This window comes from Podarcis pityusensis (genome assembly GCF_964106645.2).
Source record: "Podarcis pityusensis genome assembly, chromosome: Z".
Lineage (NCBI taxonomy): Eukaryota > Metazoa > Chordata > Lepidosauria > Squamata > Lacertidae > Podarcis > Podarcis pityusensis.
Window position 1 is genome coordinate 10,075,004 of NC_138044.1, and position 15,962 is coordinate 10,090,965.

The following is a 15,962-nucleotide window of genomic DNA, read 5'->3' on the forward strand; positions in this document are numbered from 1 at the left end:
AGCAAACATTTAATCAGAAGGGCATCCATTATCTCTGCCGCTATAAGTTGACCCTTGTGGTTTCCAGCTCCAGCTTCCTGGAGAATGGGGCAGACATTTAACTCAAGACAAAGGCAATGTTCCCTCTTAGACCACTTTTCCAAGAGCAGTGTATTCATAAGCCACATCAGGTTCTTACGCACAAAGTGGAAGGATGTAATTTATTTGGTCAATAAAACTAGTCTGACCAGACCATTGAGGGCTTTTAAAAAAAAAAAAAATTCACATTTTGCACTGAAAACAAGCACATACCTACGTAGACTTAAATAAGAAAAACAAATCAGGCAGAATCTGGGGGAAACAGACCACAGATACCAAAATACTATCATGGGGTTTGCTAAGAGGTTTTAGTGAACAGGAATATCACAGTCGCCTGGTTTGCACATAGCATTAAACTATGGTTTATAAAACATGGTTTAGGTTGCTCGCCCAAGGCAGGCCCAGAAGTTTAACTATGGTTTACTAACCAACCACACTCATGGTTTGTGGTTAGTTATCCTTGCTGTTAACCAGAACTTAGTGTTGCACGTGAATCCAAATGTTGAGCTGTATTCAGTGTTAGTTCTGCTCAGAGTAAACCCACTGAAAAGAGTGGACATGACTAACATAGACACATTGATTTCAATGTTCTGCTTGGTAGAACTTATGTAGCCTAAGCTTTGGAAAAAGCATCCCAAGAGTGTTCCGAATAACTCAAGGCTGTGCTTCCATACCATGTGGATTTACTCTTAGAAGCATCAGTTGCACTTTAGAATGAGAAACTTCAATCTTCTCTCATTGCACTGACATCAGTATAAAAACAGGTCTTCATTTCTTCTACACTCATCTGTCTTCTATACAAGAAATGAGTCAAACTTTCCTGACATTCAAATTACTCTGAATCAGCCAGACTTTAATGAAGCTGTTTCATGTCGATTTTTGATTTCCAGATAGGAAAAATTTAAGGGAAGCTCCAATGCAAGCAAATGTTTGACTTTGGGGTCTGTTCTGCTCTTACCTTGTTAAAGACAGGCTCTTGCCATATAATCCTGCCCACTACCCACTGCATTCAACACTGGAGGCTATGATATGCAACCCATCACTATGCACAATGGGCTGGGGAATGAGATGGGGCTTTCTTCCAATGTCCTACTCAGGTTGTGCAATCCCCTCCCTCAGGGGAGCCTCAGTTCTGCAAGATGGTCACAGTTGGCCACTGGGATGCTGGACCAGATAGGTCTTTGGTCTGGTCAAGTGCAGCTCTTCTGGTGTTTCCAGCAGGGTGGGGAGAATCTTTTTCAGACTGAGAGCTGCCCATTCACAACTGGGCAACCTTCCAGAGGCAAGGAAACAGTGGTCAGTGCACCCAGGGGCAAGAAAGGTTGGGCAATGAATGTAAATAATTGCCTTGATATGGTAGGGTGGATGCTTTTGAATTATGGTGCTGGAGGAGACTCTTGAGAGTCCCATGGACTGCAAGAAGATCAAACCTCTCCATTCTGAAGGAAATCAGCCCTGAGTGCTCACTGGAAGGACAGATCCTGAAGCTGAGGCTCCAATACTTTGGCCACCTCATGAGAAAAGAAGACTCCCTGGAAAAGACCCTGATGTTGGGAAAGATGGAGGGCACAAGGAGAAGGGGATGACAGAGGACGAGGTGGTTGGATACTGTTCTCAAAGCTACCAACATGAGTTTGACCAAACTGCGGGAGGCAGTGGAAGACAGGAGTGCCTGGCGTGCTCTGGTCCATGAGGTCACGAAGAGTCGGACACAACTAAATGACTAAACAACAACAAATTCTAGATATGCTCACACACATCCCTCTCTATCCTCCATCCAGGAAAGCAAGAGGAATGATAAGAGTTCCAAGGATGCATCCCAGCCAAGCAAAAAGACTTGAAGGTTCAAAGCAGGGCTGATGAGGGTGTGGCCTGGGAGAGGGGGTGTGGCCTTGGTAAAGTCCCAAGGGCTGTGCTGTACCACTGAGCATGCTTTAGATTTTGCATTATCTCTTTGTCTCCAGTAGGCCAAATTATCACTTCTCCCAGTTGTTTCCCCAGACTTTCCAGACAGTGTCAAGCAAACAAAGCTATTCTCCTTTCTCTTGTCCCTTCCACACACACAGAGAGGTTTGGCACAGGTCTCTCCCTAACATTTTCTTCAAGAGCCATCAGGAAGCTCCCCCAGCTGTCACCCTTGCTCAGCAAGCCAATACAAATGGTTCTAATTATGCTAGGAGCTAATCACCACCACCTTGTCTTCTTCAAGTGAGCATTTCTCCATGGCCCTTTGGAGTTAACTGCACTTCCATTTCAAGTAATCAGGGCATCTTCTCATGCCAGGAGAACATTCAGCTGAAATGGGGGGGGGGGGGTCGCTGATTTCCCTCTTCCTCTTGATTGGGCTTTTAGAAATCTGAACGGATATTTAGAGTCATTGTATATAACTTGATCAGGCCACAGCTGGAAATTTAGAAGTGCGCTCTCAGCCTTCTACATGCTCCCAGAAAAGGGGAAAAATCAACCTCAGTTCTGCAAGATGGCCACAAATGGATATTTTCTTCATATTAAAAAGGGGTTAAAACCGTTTTTAAAAGCAGGTTCTATCCAAAAGATTTAAGGGTGGGTGACCTTTCACATCCTATCGTATCATTGAACCTCAATGAGGAGATTTCACCCCTCCCATATCCAAGAATCTCCTGAGGAGTCTGCTGATTCTCCAGAGAGGAGGAGGTGTGTTCTGCTCTCTACTTATTCTGCTCCAGCACCAGAGTCAGTCAGTCAGTCAGTCAGTGTCGGGCAGAGAGAGAGAGACTGAGTTTTAGAGATCGTGTGTAGAGATAAGGTTTCTGCTAAGAGCAGCTGCAGACACTCAGTGCAGTGCAGCATTTATTTATGCTTACACCTATTAAGCTCTGTATATAGTTTGTATAGTTGTAGTTATAGAATAAAGAAGATATTCTACAGAGCTGCTCTCCGAGTTGTTTATATACTCTGCTAGACTCTGCTGTACTCTGCTGTGCGACGACTGTCTTCTTGTTGGAGTGAATCCGGTGCTCACAACTCTAAACTGTGAGTCCACAGCACTTTGACCTGTTCCTGTGCAGAAGGTGGTCTCTGGAAGTGCTACCCAGCTCGCCTAGCCCAGTCGGGGCTGAAGTGGATGAGTCCAGTTGGTGGCACTGGCTCAAGGGCGATGCTGACACTCAGTGGGATATATCCCATTGAGGATTACACAAAAGAGGAATTAGAGATATTCATGGAGAAGGCTATCAATGGCCTTACCAACTTACCATGATGCCTACACTCTGGCTCCACAGTCAGAGGCAGTAATGCTTCTGAATACCAGTTGCTCAAAACCACAGGAGGGGAGAGTGCTGTTGTGCTCAGGTCGTGCTTTTGGGCTTCGCACAGGCATCTGCTTGCCCACTGTGAGTACAGGATGCTGGACTAGAGGGACCATTGCCCTGATCCAGCAGGCTCTTCTCCAATAATAGTCCAACTCAAAATAAAACCATTGACATTGATGAGCTGAACCATCTCTTGTTTACTGCAATAGGCCTACTTTGGGTATTACCCATTGCTTCCTATTACTTGGTGCCATGCAAAATGTCTCAGGTTCACAGAATCATAGAATTGTACAGTTGGAAGGGACAACAAGTGTCATCAAGTCCAGCCTCAACATGGAGCTAAAACCTATGGCCCTGAGATAGTCTAGCTCCAGTGTTTGTGTGTGTGTGTGTGTGTGTGTGTGTGTGTACACAGCTGGTGCTATGGGTTAAACCACAGAGCCTAGGACTTGCCAATCAGAAGGTCAGCGGCTCGAATCCCCGCGGTGGGGTGAGCTCCCGTTGCTCAGTCCCTGCTCCTGCCAACCTAGCAGTTCGAAAGCATGTAAAAGTGCAAGTAGATAAATAGGTACCACTCCGGCGGGAAGGTAAACGGCGTTTCCATGCGCTGCTCTGGTTTGCCAGAAGCGGCTTAGTCATGCTGGCCACATGACCCAGCCAATAAAGTGAGATGAGCGCTGCAACCCCAGAGTCAGTCGTGACGGGACCTAATGGTCCAGTCCCTTTACCATACACACACACACACACACAAATCATGATGAGAGGATGGGAAAGACCTCTTGGAGAGCTCTTTCCAGTCAGAGCTCACAACACAAGGCTAGACTGGCAAGCAGCCTGACTTGAGAAAAGGCACATTCCTATGTTCCAGTGTCTTACCAAGTAAATTATGAGTATAGCTATCCGGAGAGCTGTGGATAGATTTTGGCTGGCTAAGCTGATGGCTATTCATGGGCTTATAAAAAAGCGAGCTAGAATCATGGGTAGGCAGCCAGTGGCCCTCCAGATGTCGCTGGACTCCAGTTCCCATCAACTCAGCCAGCAAGGCTAATGGCCAGGGGTGACAGGGGCTATAGTCCGTCAACATCTGGAAGGTCACAGGCTCACTAGCCTGGGCTAGATGGTCCTTAATGGCTTGGAATATCTCTCCAAAGTTTGTAAAGGAATGCTTATCAGTGTATTGCGAGTGGGCAGGGACAGAAAGAGTGAAGGAGGAATGTTTGAAGTCTGGATGTGGGCAGAGACTATGGGAGAGAGCTGTGAAGCATCTTTAAGACTGAGTGGCTCTCTTCTAGAATCTAAGCAGAGCCTTGCACATCAGACTAATGTAACACCAGTGCACTGATTCCAACAGTGATCATCCAGACACTTCCAGAAGGACAACAGGTGACCCTTGAAGGCAGCAATCTTCCCCTTGTCATTTGTAACCAGCAACTTGTATTCAGAGGTACACTGCCCTTGAATATGGATGTTCTACCAAGGGATTCAGGGTGTGGGGATCTAACCTGGTGCAGGATTGGCTATTGTGCTCCTTGCTCTCAGACTCTCACTGTGCTCCAAAGTGCTCTTGGTATATATTTGCAAAATAAAGTAAATGTAACAAAGGCACCATAAGCTTGGAGGGCTTTCTGGTCCAAAGGAAACCAATGGCGCAATCCTATGTCTAACAAGGATTACTTAAATATGTTCAGGATCTCAGCCTTGATCCTTTACCATTGCCCTTATTTTCCCCAACATGCCAAGTATTGCAGGGCATTCATCATATAATTAAAATGACCTCAGAGCATGAAGAGATTCCCTCTTTTCCCTAATGAATGAGCAACTGCAGCCTGACCTCATGCTTAGAATAAAGAAGCTGAGTTTCCTATCAGGAAAATGGCAAGTCTCAAAAGCATTTAAGTGAAGGAACATAAAGTACTGCATTCCACAGCCACTGCACCCTTAAAAAAAAAGTCCATAAAAATACACCAGACACCTTCACAAAATTAAGAGGGGAGGAAGAGGGGTGGGGAGAGAAGGCAAATAAAAACCCAAAATCTTACAATTCAATTAAACTGGACTTACTCCCTGATCATTATATACTCAGAAATAGCAACCATGATGTTCTCCAGATGTTGCTAGACTAGGATTTGCCCATCAGCCCTGGCCAGCATGGCCAATGGTCAGGGCTGATAGGAGATGTAGGCATCTGGAGGTACCACATTGACCACCCCAGTAGATAGGACTCTGGTCCTGTAGAATTGTAGAGTTGGAAGGGACCCCCAGAAGAAGAGTCTACCACCTTTGGAGGTGGTCCACTCCAGTGCTTTTCTTCTCGGGGTATGCAAGGGTACTCAGTACCAGTACTTTTTTTCCAGGTGTTAAAGGTGTGGCACAACTGCATGGTGAGAACCAGAACCTTTTCCTTTTCCCCCTTTTTTTTTTTTTAAAAAAAAGCACTGGTCCATTCCACTGCCAAACAGCAATTACTGCCAGAAAATGTTTCCTAAGGTTTAGTCAGAAACTTTCTTATCTGAATCCATTGGTTCAGATCCTAGACTCTGGAGCAGCAGAAAATAAGCTTTGCTCCATCTTCCGTGTGTGGCAACCCTTCAGATAGTTGAATATGGGTATCGTATCACCTATCCATCTTCTCCAGGCTAAACATAACCAATTCATTCAACCATTCCTCATACGTCTTGGTTTCCAGACCCTTGATTGTCTTGGTCAACTTCCTCCACACACATTCCAGCTTGTTGATATCCTTCTTAAACCATACTGCCCTGATTTGGGCACAGTTCTCCAGGTGTGATCTGACCAAGGCAGAATCCAGCAGTGCAATACATGTTTACATGGTTGTTGGTCCCCCTGAATTCAGTGGGGTTTACTGCTAGGTGAATAGATAAAGGGCTGCAAGCTTAGTATATCTAAATCTATCCCAAGTGAAGAGGAGGAGATGCATATCATACAAAATGTTTAATATATGTTCCACAAGTACATTTCCACAAACCCATACAAGTATCTCCCAGCTGTCACTAGAAAGACTGGGCCTGCATTTTCTCCATCTCTTGGCATAAGTCCAGTGGCGACTTGGCTTTATTGCGTTTTCCCTTTGCCTCTTCTCTCCACCTCAGAAGAGAAACTTGTAGGTGATCATCGGAGTCACATCCATGTAACTGCTAGATTTTATATTTTCAGCGGGGGGCTGGGGACCACCATTAGTGCTATTTCTTGTCCTGGAAGTCTTTAGTTCATCCTGACATCATTTTTACCGCCTAGCAGAAGCTCATCTAATAAAACAACAGCAAAAAGCTTTGTGAGGCACCTCAAAGATTAACAATAAATAGCACTCATATCATACTATTCAGAAGTTGTCAACAACTTTCCCCCAATGTTCTCACTACTCACCTGATGACTGCAGCACACCTTATTGCAAGGTATTGGAAGACTCTAAATGTAGACCTGTTTGAGACCTGGATCTCACAGCTAAATACAAATGGACAAAGTGACAGCCCAGGTCCAAGAGAGTTGAACAGACAAGAAAAACACTACTCTTCAATGAACCTGGCATAGTTTTATGATATATGCAACATCAAAAGGCCTCCAGTGATACATGGCAACTTGTGGAGTTATATATTTGTTTAAAAACTGAAATGACCTAAATGAAATCAAACAGGAATTTAGTGTTTCTGCTGGGCGTAGGTTTGTTGACTGTTGATTGCTCTTTGTATAAATAAGCAAAAACAATGGAAAAATCTACTTTTAAGATTACAGTGGTACCTCAGGTTACATACGCTTTAGGCTACATGGACTTCAGGTTACAGACTCCGCTAACTCAGAAATAGTGCTTCTGGTTAAGAACTTTGCTTCAGGTTGAGAACAGAAATTGTGCTCCGGCGGCATGGCAGCAGCAGGAGGCCCCATTAGCTAAAGTGGTGCTTCAGGTTAAGAACAGTTTCAGGTTAAGTACGGACCTCCGGAATGAATTAAGTACTTAACCCGAGGTACCACTGTAACGTGTTTATTATGGCCAGAAGCTTTTCTTGGTCTTGGGATGAAGAACCTCCAGCCTGCTGGTCAGTCTTGGCCCTCAAGGCTATCCGCCCTGCCCCCTGCAAAAAAAGAACCACATGTCCATCTGTCAATCAGTTGGCATTACTGGGTGACATCAGCTGATGAGGAAGGTGGTGCAGTTCAATTCTGCTGGATGATGCTATGCCAGCAAGTATACTGTGGGGAATGTGCTGGCAAAGCAGACCCCTCCCCCACCCCACCATTTTATTTATTAAAAATGTCCTGATGTCATCACGACATCAGGTGAGTGACAATGTACATCTGTCAAAGTCAGCCCATGGGTGGGGTCAGGGAGATAAAGATCTGAGCCACTAGGCCAAACATATTTCCCACCATTTGTCAAGAAAGCCTACCCCATAAGAGGCATGAAGGCATGCAGGCTATAAATCAGTCTTTTAATGTATGTAGGAGGTGCACACCCAATGTGTTTCTTGGGCTCATGATTCCAGTTCAAAAATGGACCAATGGTGCAGTTAGGCAATTTAGATGGCAGTATGCATTACTTCAAAATTTGTTACTCCTCATTCTATTGACCGGAGTCCTGGTCTTCTGTCCCCAAAGTCATACTCTGATGGTATCAACTTGCCACTTCCCTATTGCAAGAATTGGGTGCGTGTGTGTGATTTGCATAGGAGAAACAGCAGACAGGTGTGTGAGCTTGACCCTTCATTGTCCCCCCCCCCATCAACTCCTATTCAACCACCTCTCCCTACCCACAGCTCAATGTGGCAAGAAGGAATCTGAGAATGTAGTAACTGAGATGCAGATAGATGGAGGGAAATGGCCAGCAGGGGGAGGGTTAAGCATGCCGTCTGGCTCTGCAAATTCTCCCCTTTACTGCTTTGAAAGGGATAACAAGTTCATTTCATAAGTTTATTGTTCTAGCCAGAGGCCATGGCAAACATGTATTAAGCAATAGTACCAATAACATAATACAAAACATGCATAATATAACAATCTGCAAATACTTTGCCAAGTTCCTGGGCATTAAAACATTTTCCCTTTGTGCATCTCTTACAACCCAAATTCAGTATTATTTCGCCTTTTTAAAATCCAATTTGCCAACATCCATTATGTAAGAAAGAGAAGTTGCCACAGACACCAACAAACTCAAATCCAGTTCGATTTCAGATTAAACCTCTGAATCATCAAAACAATTTATAGTTATTATAGCTGACTCCCTTTTCCAGATGTGTGTGTGTGTGTGTGTGTGTGTGTGTGTTCAGCCAGTGCATAGAGGGCCACCTATGTGTTATGAAGATACTATTTTCACTTAAAAGAAACCAAACCATTTGTACCAGAGTGTGCCTGATTGCTTGTGCTTTGTTTCAGAAAGGAATCTCTTGGGTCTCTAGATAAGGGGCAGGCTAACAGATAGAGTGAGGTCTTCCACCTGAGGTTGACCACAAATACAATGTCCGTCTGCATATGGGACCTTGCTGAAGCAGCCATCCAAGACTGCAGTGGGCGTCACTTGGAAACAGAGCTTAATAACGGCATTTCTTATGGAAACTGGTGAGATAACTAGCTCTACAATGCTCTGCTTTGAAAGGGAGAAGAAGCAGTCCAAATTTTCCCTGAACACTCAGTCTGATCCCCCTGTAGCAAAAATTAGTTGCTTCTTGGAGATCCACAGAACACTTCTTTGCAAGATAAATATTATCTTTGTGGGGAAATAATGTGCCATATTGCAGAACAGACCCCCATTAGCAATAGATTGCATGTCTAATGGTTATGACAACCACACATTTCACCAGAGGGCAATCACTCTGTTATTGCTGTTTGTTTTAACTGACACTTTCTCTGAAACTCATTTGCAGCTAAGCAACTGTAAGCTCACAGCTTGGTTATAACTTTGTAGGAACCTTAATAAATCATGGCAAATTGGGCAGGTGGGAGGGGAGAGGAAGGAAGTTTAAAATCAACAGCGATACATATCCAAAACTCCACAAACCATTTTCAAATAAAATAAGGAACGTTTATCACAAACACACCCTCTCCCTCTTCAAAGGTTTATTTACATTCACTCAGACTGAGTGTCATCAACCATGCAGGTCTTTTCCTATTTACACATGGCCAAGCATGCATGTCTTAAATGAATATGAACCACATTTGTCTTAAGCACAAGGGAAATTTCAGACACATGCAGCTCTCCAGTTCGAAATCCAAGACCATAGACACAAGGGAAATTTCAGAAATTTGCAATTCTCAAAATACAAATCCATGACCCTAGACACAAAGGTAATTTCAGGTAGGTGCAATTCTCCAAAGCAATAATCATCCATGACTCCCAAAGTCACCATCTTACAAAAATGCCCATCACCACAAGAGCCAACCCATCTCCCACCCCTGAGAGCTGTTGCTATACCATTGATTCATCCTTGCCTCTAGACTGCAATAGCAGCTACCAGACATTAAAAATTTGCCTTGGGGCTTGTCCCCCCCACTACACCAGCTCTCTGAAGGAACTTACAACCCAATGGGATGTTTGACTGGGTGTAGAGAGAGCTTTGCAGTGTCCAGAGCAAGAAAACAGATGACAGGTGGCAACAGGAGCGTCAAAGGTTTGGGCAACAAAGCAGACAACTTGGACAAAGTCTCAAGGATGCACCAATCCAACTAACAAAGAAGGACCACAGCTCAATAGTAGAGCAGCTCCTTTGCACACAAAAGGTCTCTTACTCAATCCCCTGCTTGAAACCCTGGGGAGCCACTGTGTAGAGAAGACTGAGCAAGGAGGACCAATGGTCTGACACAGTATAATGCAGTTTCCCATGTCCCTTTCCTACAGGAAAATAAGGGTGGCTGGTTGTTTTTTGGAGAGCACTTTCAGCAAGGTAGCAAAGGGAATAAGATACAGAGGAAGCAAAAGGAAGGGTGGTTTGGTGAGGAAAGCATTGGCATCCCGTTTAGCAAGCATGGAAGGCTTTTGGAGAATGGGACACAGTGGGAAGAACCACCCTTTGGAATGTAGCCAGTGTCAGTTCTACTCAGAGAAGGCCCATTGAAATTAATGGATGTGCCTAGGTGATGCCCATTAATTTCAATGGGTCTACTCTGGGTAGAACTTAGCTGGATATGCTCCTTTGTAATCCAACTTTGAGTCTGCTTGCAGTTGATCCCAGGAAGGTGCCTTGTACCAATTCCGCCTAGTCTAGCAGTGTCTTTCCAGGGTTTCAGGGACACTCCCAGTCCAACCTGAAGGTGCTAAGGATTTGACCTGAACCTTGTGCATACATGGTGGATGTTCTTCTAAGGAGCTACAGCCCTTCTCCAAAACATAAGAGGCTGCCTTATACCGAGTCAGACCATTGGTTCATGTAGTTCAGTATTGTCTGTACTGACTTGACAGCTCCTCTCCAGAGTTTCAGCCAGGGAAAATTCTCAACTCTACCTGGAGATTTCTAAACACAAAGCAGATTATTCACCACTGAGCTCTGGCCCTTCCCTCAATGTGGGATATACAATCCAAAAAAGAACTGGCACCCCAAAGCACGAAAGTGAGCATTTTTACATTTCAGTTTAACTGGGCACTCCTATGCATGTTTCATCAGAAGTTCCACTAAGTTCAAGGGGGCTTACTTTACACAATCAGTAATGTCTATATTAGGAATGTAATTCAGATTAGAAATTAATCTCTCTTGGGATCTTACTTTCAAAGCAAAAAAAATAATAAAAAAAATACAAAGTAGAAAACGCAAACACCCTCCTGCGAACAAATGGCATGCAAGTCTCCCAAACGTGTGTTAAGTACGTGCGAAAGCCGTCTTTGACAAGGGAGAACGGAGGGGGCTCTTAAATCTCGAAAGGGAGCAGTTCCGGCGGCGGGCGCGTTTACAGCACACTGGATAGAGGGAGGAAGGAAGAAACCGGAGGGCCAGCCAGAAGGCATCCGAACCCCACCGCCACCATGCGAACAACGACGACTGAGGAAGGTTTGGGGAGAGCGGCTTCCACAGGATCAGCACCATGGAGAGAGCTCACTGAGGGCATGAAGTAGTAACAGGACTCCGGAGCCGCTGGGAGTACAACCAGCGAAACTGCAGCGCGTAAAAGCGGAACGCAGCGATAAGCACCTTGGAAAGCACTCCAGGCGCCCTCTTACCAGCTGCCCCTATTTTGTCGCCTTTTGACCCAGCAACCTCCAACCAAAAGCATCGCCATTTCGACCCCAGCACTCGTGAAACGCTTCTGTGCCCATCGTGAGGTTTCCCTGTGCCCTTGGTCCGTCCTCCTCCCGCTCTGCGCTCTTACCTGTCGTCGTTTTGAAAGCTCTGATCCCCCAAGAGCAGGTCCCGGAACCGGTAGCGAGGCGGCAAGGGAAGCACCTCGGAGTCCAGCTCGTTCATCGTCAAGGAGGAGATGTCCAGGATGACCCCGCTCTTCTGCTTGTTGGCGCCAGCCGTGCCGGTGCCGCCGCTTCGGTAGCCGCCCGTTGACGACTTCAGCCTGCGAGGAAGAGAGGGGCGAAGGAGATGAGAGGATGGAGCCAGGCTAGAGACTGTGCTCTCCTTTCCTACCCGCTGGACGGAAGCCTTGGCGGAGGAGGAAGGCGACTGCCCGCCGTTCAAAGACCTCCTCTGCAAAACTGGCTCCGGAGGCGCGTTCCCCGCGGATCTAACTTAGATTTCCTTTGGGGGTTGTGTGGAGTTGATTCCCTGGACTGCAAATGAGACACCGCTCTCTCTCTAACTGGGACACTCCAGCCCCCCAAATAAACATGATCTCCCAAGCCCCATCCGGCTTCGCATCCTTCAACCTCCCCTTTTGGTAGAAGGAAAAACACGCTCTCGTTCTTTTAAAGGACCCTCACCAGCTTCCTTGAAGCCCAGAGGGGTATAGGCACAGTTTCTGTGCCTTCCTTCCAGATTGACAGGCAATATCGAAGTAGGAGAGGAATTTGGGGGGGAAGAGAGAAGAGTATGAGGCACCCGGAGACAAAGCCCAGCTCTGACTGACCGTCCTGCCAGCAACGAAGACGGATGGCAAGGAGAGATCTTGCATCTGGACGTGTGGAGTGTCCACAGAGACACACTAACAAGGCAAACATCTGGATCAGCAAAATGGGGGGAGGGAAGAGAAGAGATTTCAGCAAAAGTCAAGGAGAGGGGTTGGAGCCAACGAATTTCTATTCTGAGTAGACCCAACTGAAATCAATGACCTGAAGTTTGGGAGGTAGTGTGGGGGTAGTGTTGAGTGTCAGAGTATGACCCAGGAGACCAGGGTTCAAATCCCCCACTCAGCTATGAAGCTCACTGGAGGACTCTGGGCCAGTCACTGCCTCACAGTCTAACCTACCTCACAGGGTTGTTGTGGGGATTAAATGAGATGGGGGAGAACCATGTATGCCATTTGTAGAAATAGGTGTGACATAAATGCAATAAATAAATTTCAGTGGATATGCTCAAAGTAGAACTAACACTGGATGCAACTGTCCTTCTCTAGTGTAAGAATGTCATATATGCACATACATCATGTTCCACTGTCACCGTTGATGCAATCAGTAAGGCTGCTGCTGCCTACCCAAGGATGCATTGCAGGGGTTGGACTAGATGATCCTCAAGATCCCTTCCAACTCTACAATTCTATGATTCTATCCTGCATTACATTCACTGACAAATCAAACTGGAATCCAGCTAGACTTCGGTAACAATTTACAGAAAGGTGGCTGTGTTGGTTGTTGTTTTTGTTTTGCTATAGCAGAATCCTTAAGATGCCACAAGATTAACACATTTATAATGGCACCTGCTTTTATGGACCACAGTCAGGGGAATTCTGAGCTCAGTGGTAAGTGTCCCAAGATCAATCCCAGTCTGAAACTCTGGAGACCCACAGCCAACCTTGAGTAGGCAATACTGAGCCAGCAGGACCAATAGAGTTGGCATAAAGCAGTTACAACTTATTTGGGAGGTGGGACAGGTAACTCAGTGGTGGAGCATCTGCTTTGCATGCAGAAGGTCCCAGGTTCAATTCTTGGCATCTCCAAGTCAGACTGGAAAAGATAACCTGGAGAACTGCTGTTAGTCCCTGTAGACCAGGGGTCGGCAACCTAAAGCCCATGGGCCACAGGTGGCCCACGGGGGTCACTTAACCAGCCCACAAGCTGCCCCTGAACCAAGCTGCCCACTAGACAAGTCCCCATGCTCTGCGCTAAACCGGTGCAGCGTGGTGCGGGGACTCACTTCCATGGTGCCAGAAATTGTGTCTGCGCATGCTCAGACGCCTAAAATTGCATCTGCGCACAGACACCAGAAATCGTATCTGTGCAGACCCCAGAAATTGTGGCCATGCACACTCACACGAGTGCGCGATCCGGCCCACGGAGGGATCTCCACTGGAGTGAACCAGCCCAGGCAAGGTAAACCTTGCCAACCCTTGCTGCAGACAATACTAAGCTAGGTAGACCAATGGCCTGACTCAATATAAGGCAGTGTCTAATGTTCCTATGTCCACTTCATCACTTGCATGATGTGTAAACCTTAATTGGCCAGCATGTATACATGCCAAAATTTTGTGTTTACACCAATGCTGTCTAGTCAAATTAATAACTGTAATGCCTTCTTAGTTGATTTTCTAATTATTTTGCTTTCAGGTAATCATCACCATTTCTCATTTTGCTGTACACTTTCCACTGAACTCTCTCCATGTGCACATATGTTCACCGATTCAAGGTTTACACATCATGCATCTGACAAACGTCTTATCCACACTTACTTTCCCCCCGCTTTTTCCAGGCACAGTCTGCACTTTAATGCTCTGTGTCAGGGGTTTTTTCCCCCACAAGCTGCCTTCACACACACACACACACACACACACACCACACTATTTAAACCTAAATCAGAGCAAACATCACTTCGGGTTTACCGTGGATTGACGTTTGCTCCGATTGAGCTTTGAAGAGTGTGTTTTTGTGGGGAAAGCTCCAGAGCAAAAACAAAGGAGGGCACTCAGACACTGAGCTTTAAATTGTGGGCCATGCCTGGAAAAAGCAAAGTAAAAATAAGTGTGGGTAAGTGAGCTGTGCTGCATGAAAGCTTATGCCATTTTTTCGTGCGTGTGTGTGTGTGTGTTTTTAATGCTTCAAGGTGCCACAAGAGTCTTTGTTGTTTTAGAAATCCATCAGTGGATTGCAGTTATTGCTGATATGCCTTAAAGCAGTGGCCAATCTGATGGAGCAGGTTTTGGATTCCCCTCAACCTAAGGTGTTGGTGCTAATCCTAAATACTTTACATGGATGTATGGAGAGCATCTCTGTAGATGTAGTCCCTTGCAACACCTGGGCTAGTGTTTGAACCTGGGTTTAAATCTCCACTTGACCATGGTGCTTCCTAAGCGTCCTTGGGTCATTATCTCTCAGCCTTACCTACCTCACAGATAGCTGGGGGCTAAAATGGAGTGGGGAGAACCTTGAGCTCTTTGAAGAAAAGATATAAATACAGTAAATAAAGCCATCTAATCCCCTTTTACAGCCATCTAAGCTAATAAGAACAAGATGGAAGCATAAGCTGCAACTGTTTGCAAGGTTCAATAGTCCAGAATTTACTACAATCTGAAACTCCCAAGATTGCAGGATAAGTTGCCTTATGTGTATACAATTGCAAAAGGCATGTTTGCCCCTTCCATGAGATATGGAAGCTCAAATCTCACCTTAGCACAAATTCCAGGGGGTTGGACTGGATGACCCTCACAGTCCCTTTCAGCTCTTCTATTTTATGATTCTATGAATTGGCCAATGTTGATGGCAGCCCCAGAGTTTATTCCACGGTTTTGAACCTGGTCTGAGGCCTTGGCACCTACATAGCATCAGCTCTCAACAATACTGGGTGAAAGGGAGCAAAACTGAACAGCCTTTATCAGCCACATTTTCACCAGAGGAGAGGAGAGGAGGAGGAGGAGGAGGAGGAGGAGGAGGCTGTCTGGCTCCAGTAAACTGCTGTAAAGATGCATTCTTGTTTTAGTAGCTGAGGCACCTCCTAATATAGCTTGCCGAAGTGCTAAGAAGTCAATGAATTTGCCTAAAATTGCATTTCCTGGGTTGGTTGAGAAGCAAAGGGCATCTGAAATTTCTGCTGAAGGGTGCACTGAGGAGCCTGAGGAAGCTGCTTTTCAGTGCTTTTGAGATCAAAGTTTCACCCACCATGTGCTACTCATAAGTACCATTGCTTTATTCTATCCCCCTTGAGCAAGAGTGGGTAGAATCCTTTTTCTTTCTGGGAGCCAGCCTGTGCTTAAATAATCAGAGCCAACTGAACTTAATCCACACAACCAAGAAATGTTCAAAACCTAAGATCATAGAATTGTAGAGTTGGAAGGGACCCCAATGGTGATCTAGTCCAACCCCCTGCAACGCAAGAATCTCAACTAAAGCATCCATGGCAGGTGGCCATCCAACCTCTGCTTAAAAACCCCCAAGGGAGGTGAGTCCACAACCTCCTGAGTGAGACTATTCCACTGTCGAGCCAGTGTGGTGTAGTGGTTAAGAGCGGTAGTCTCGTAATCTGGGGAACCGGGTTCACGTCTCCGCTCCTCCACATGCAGCCGCTG

At 45.8% G+C, this 15,962-nt stretch overlaps 1 protein-coding gene across 2 annotated transcripts in view; it reads right to left on the bottom strand.

The window, feature by feature from the left end:
- Positions 1–15,962, bottom strand: part of KCNT1 (potassium sodium-activated channel subfamily T member 1) — a 206,683-nt gene that overhangs the window by 164,978 nt on the left and 25,743 nt on the right. For both annotated transcript variants that reach the window (XM_080990814.1, XM_080990818.1), the window contains one exon: positions 11,673–11,867. In XM_080990814.1, the coding sequence (XP_080846940.1) occupies positions 11,673–11,867 (195 nt within the window). The remainder of the gene's footprint in view (positions 1–11,672; positions 11,868–15,962) is intronic.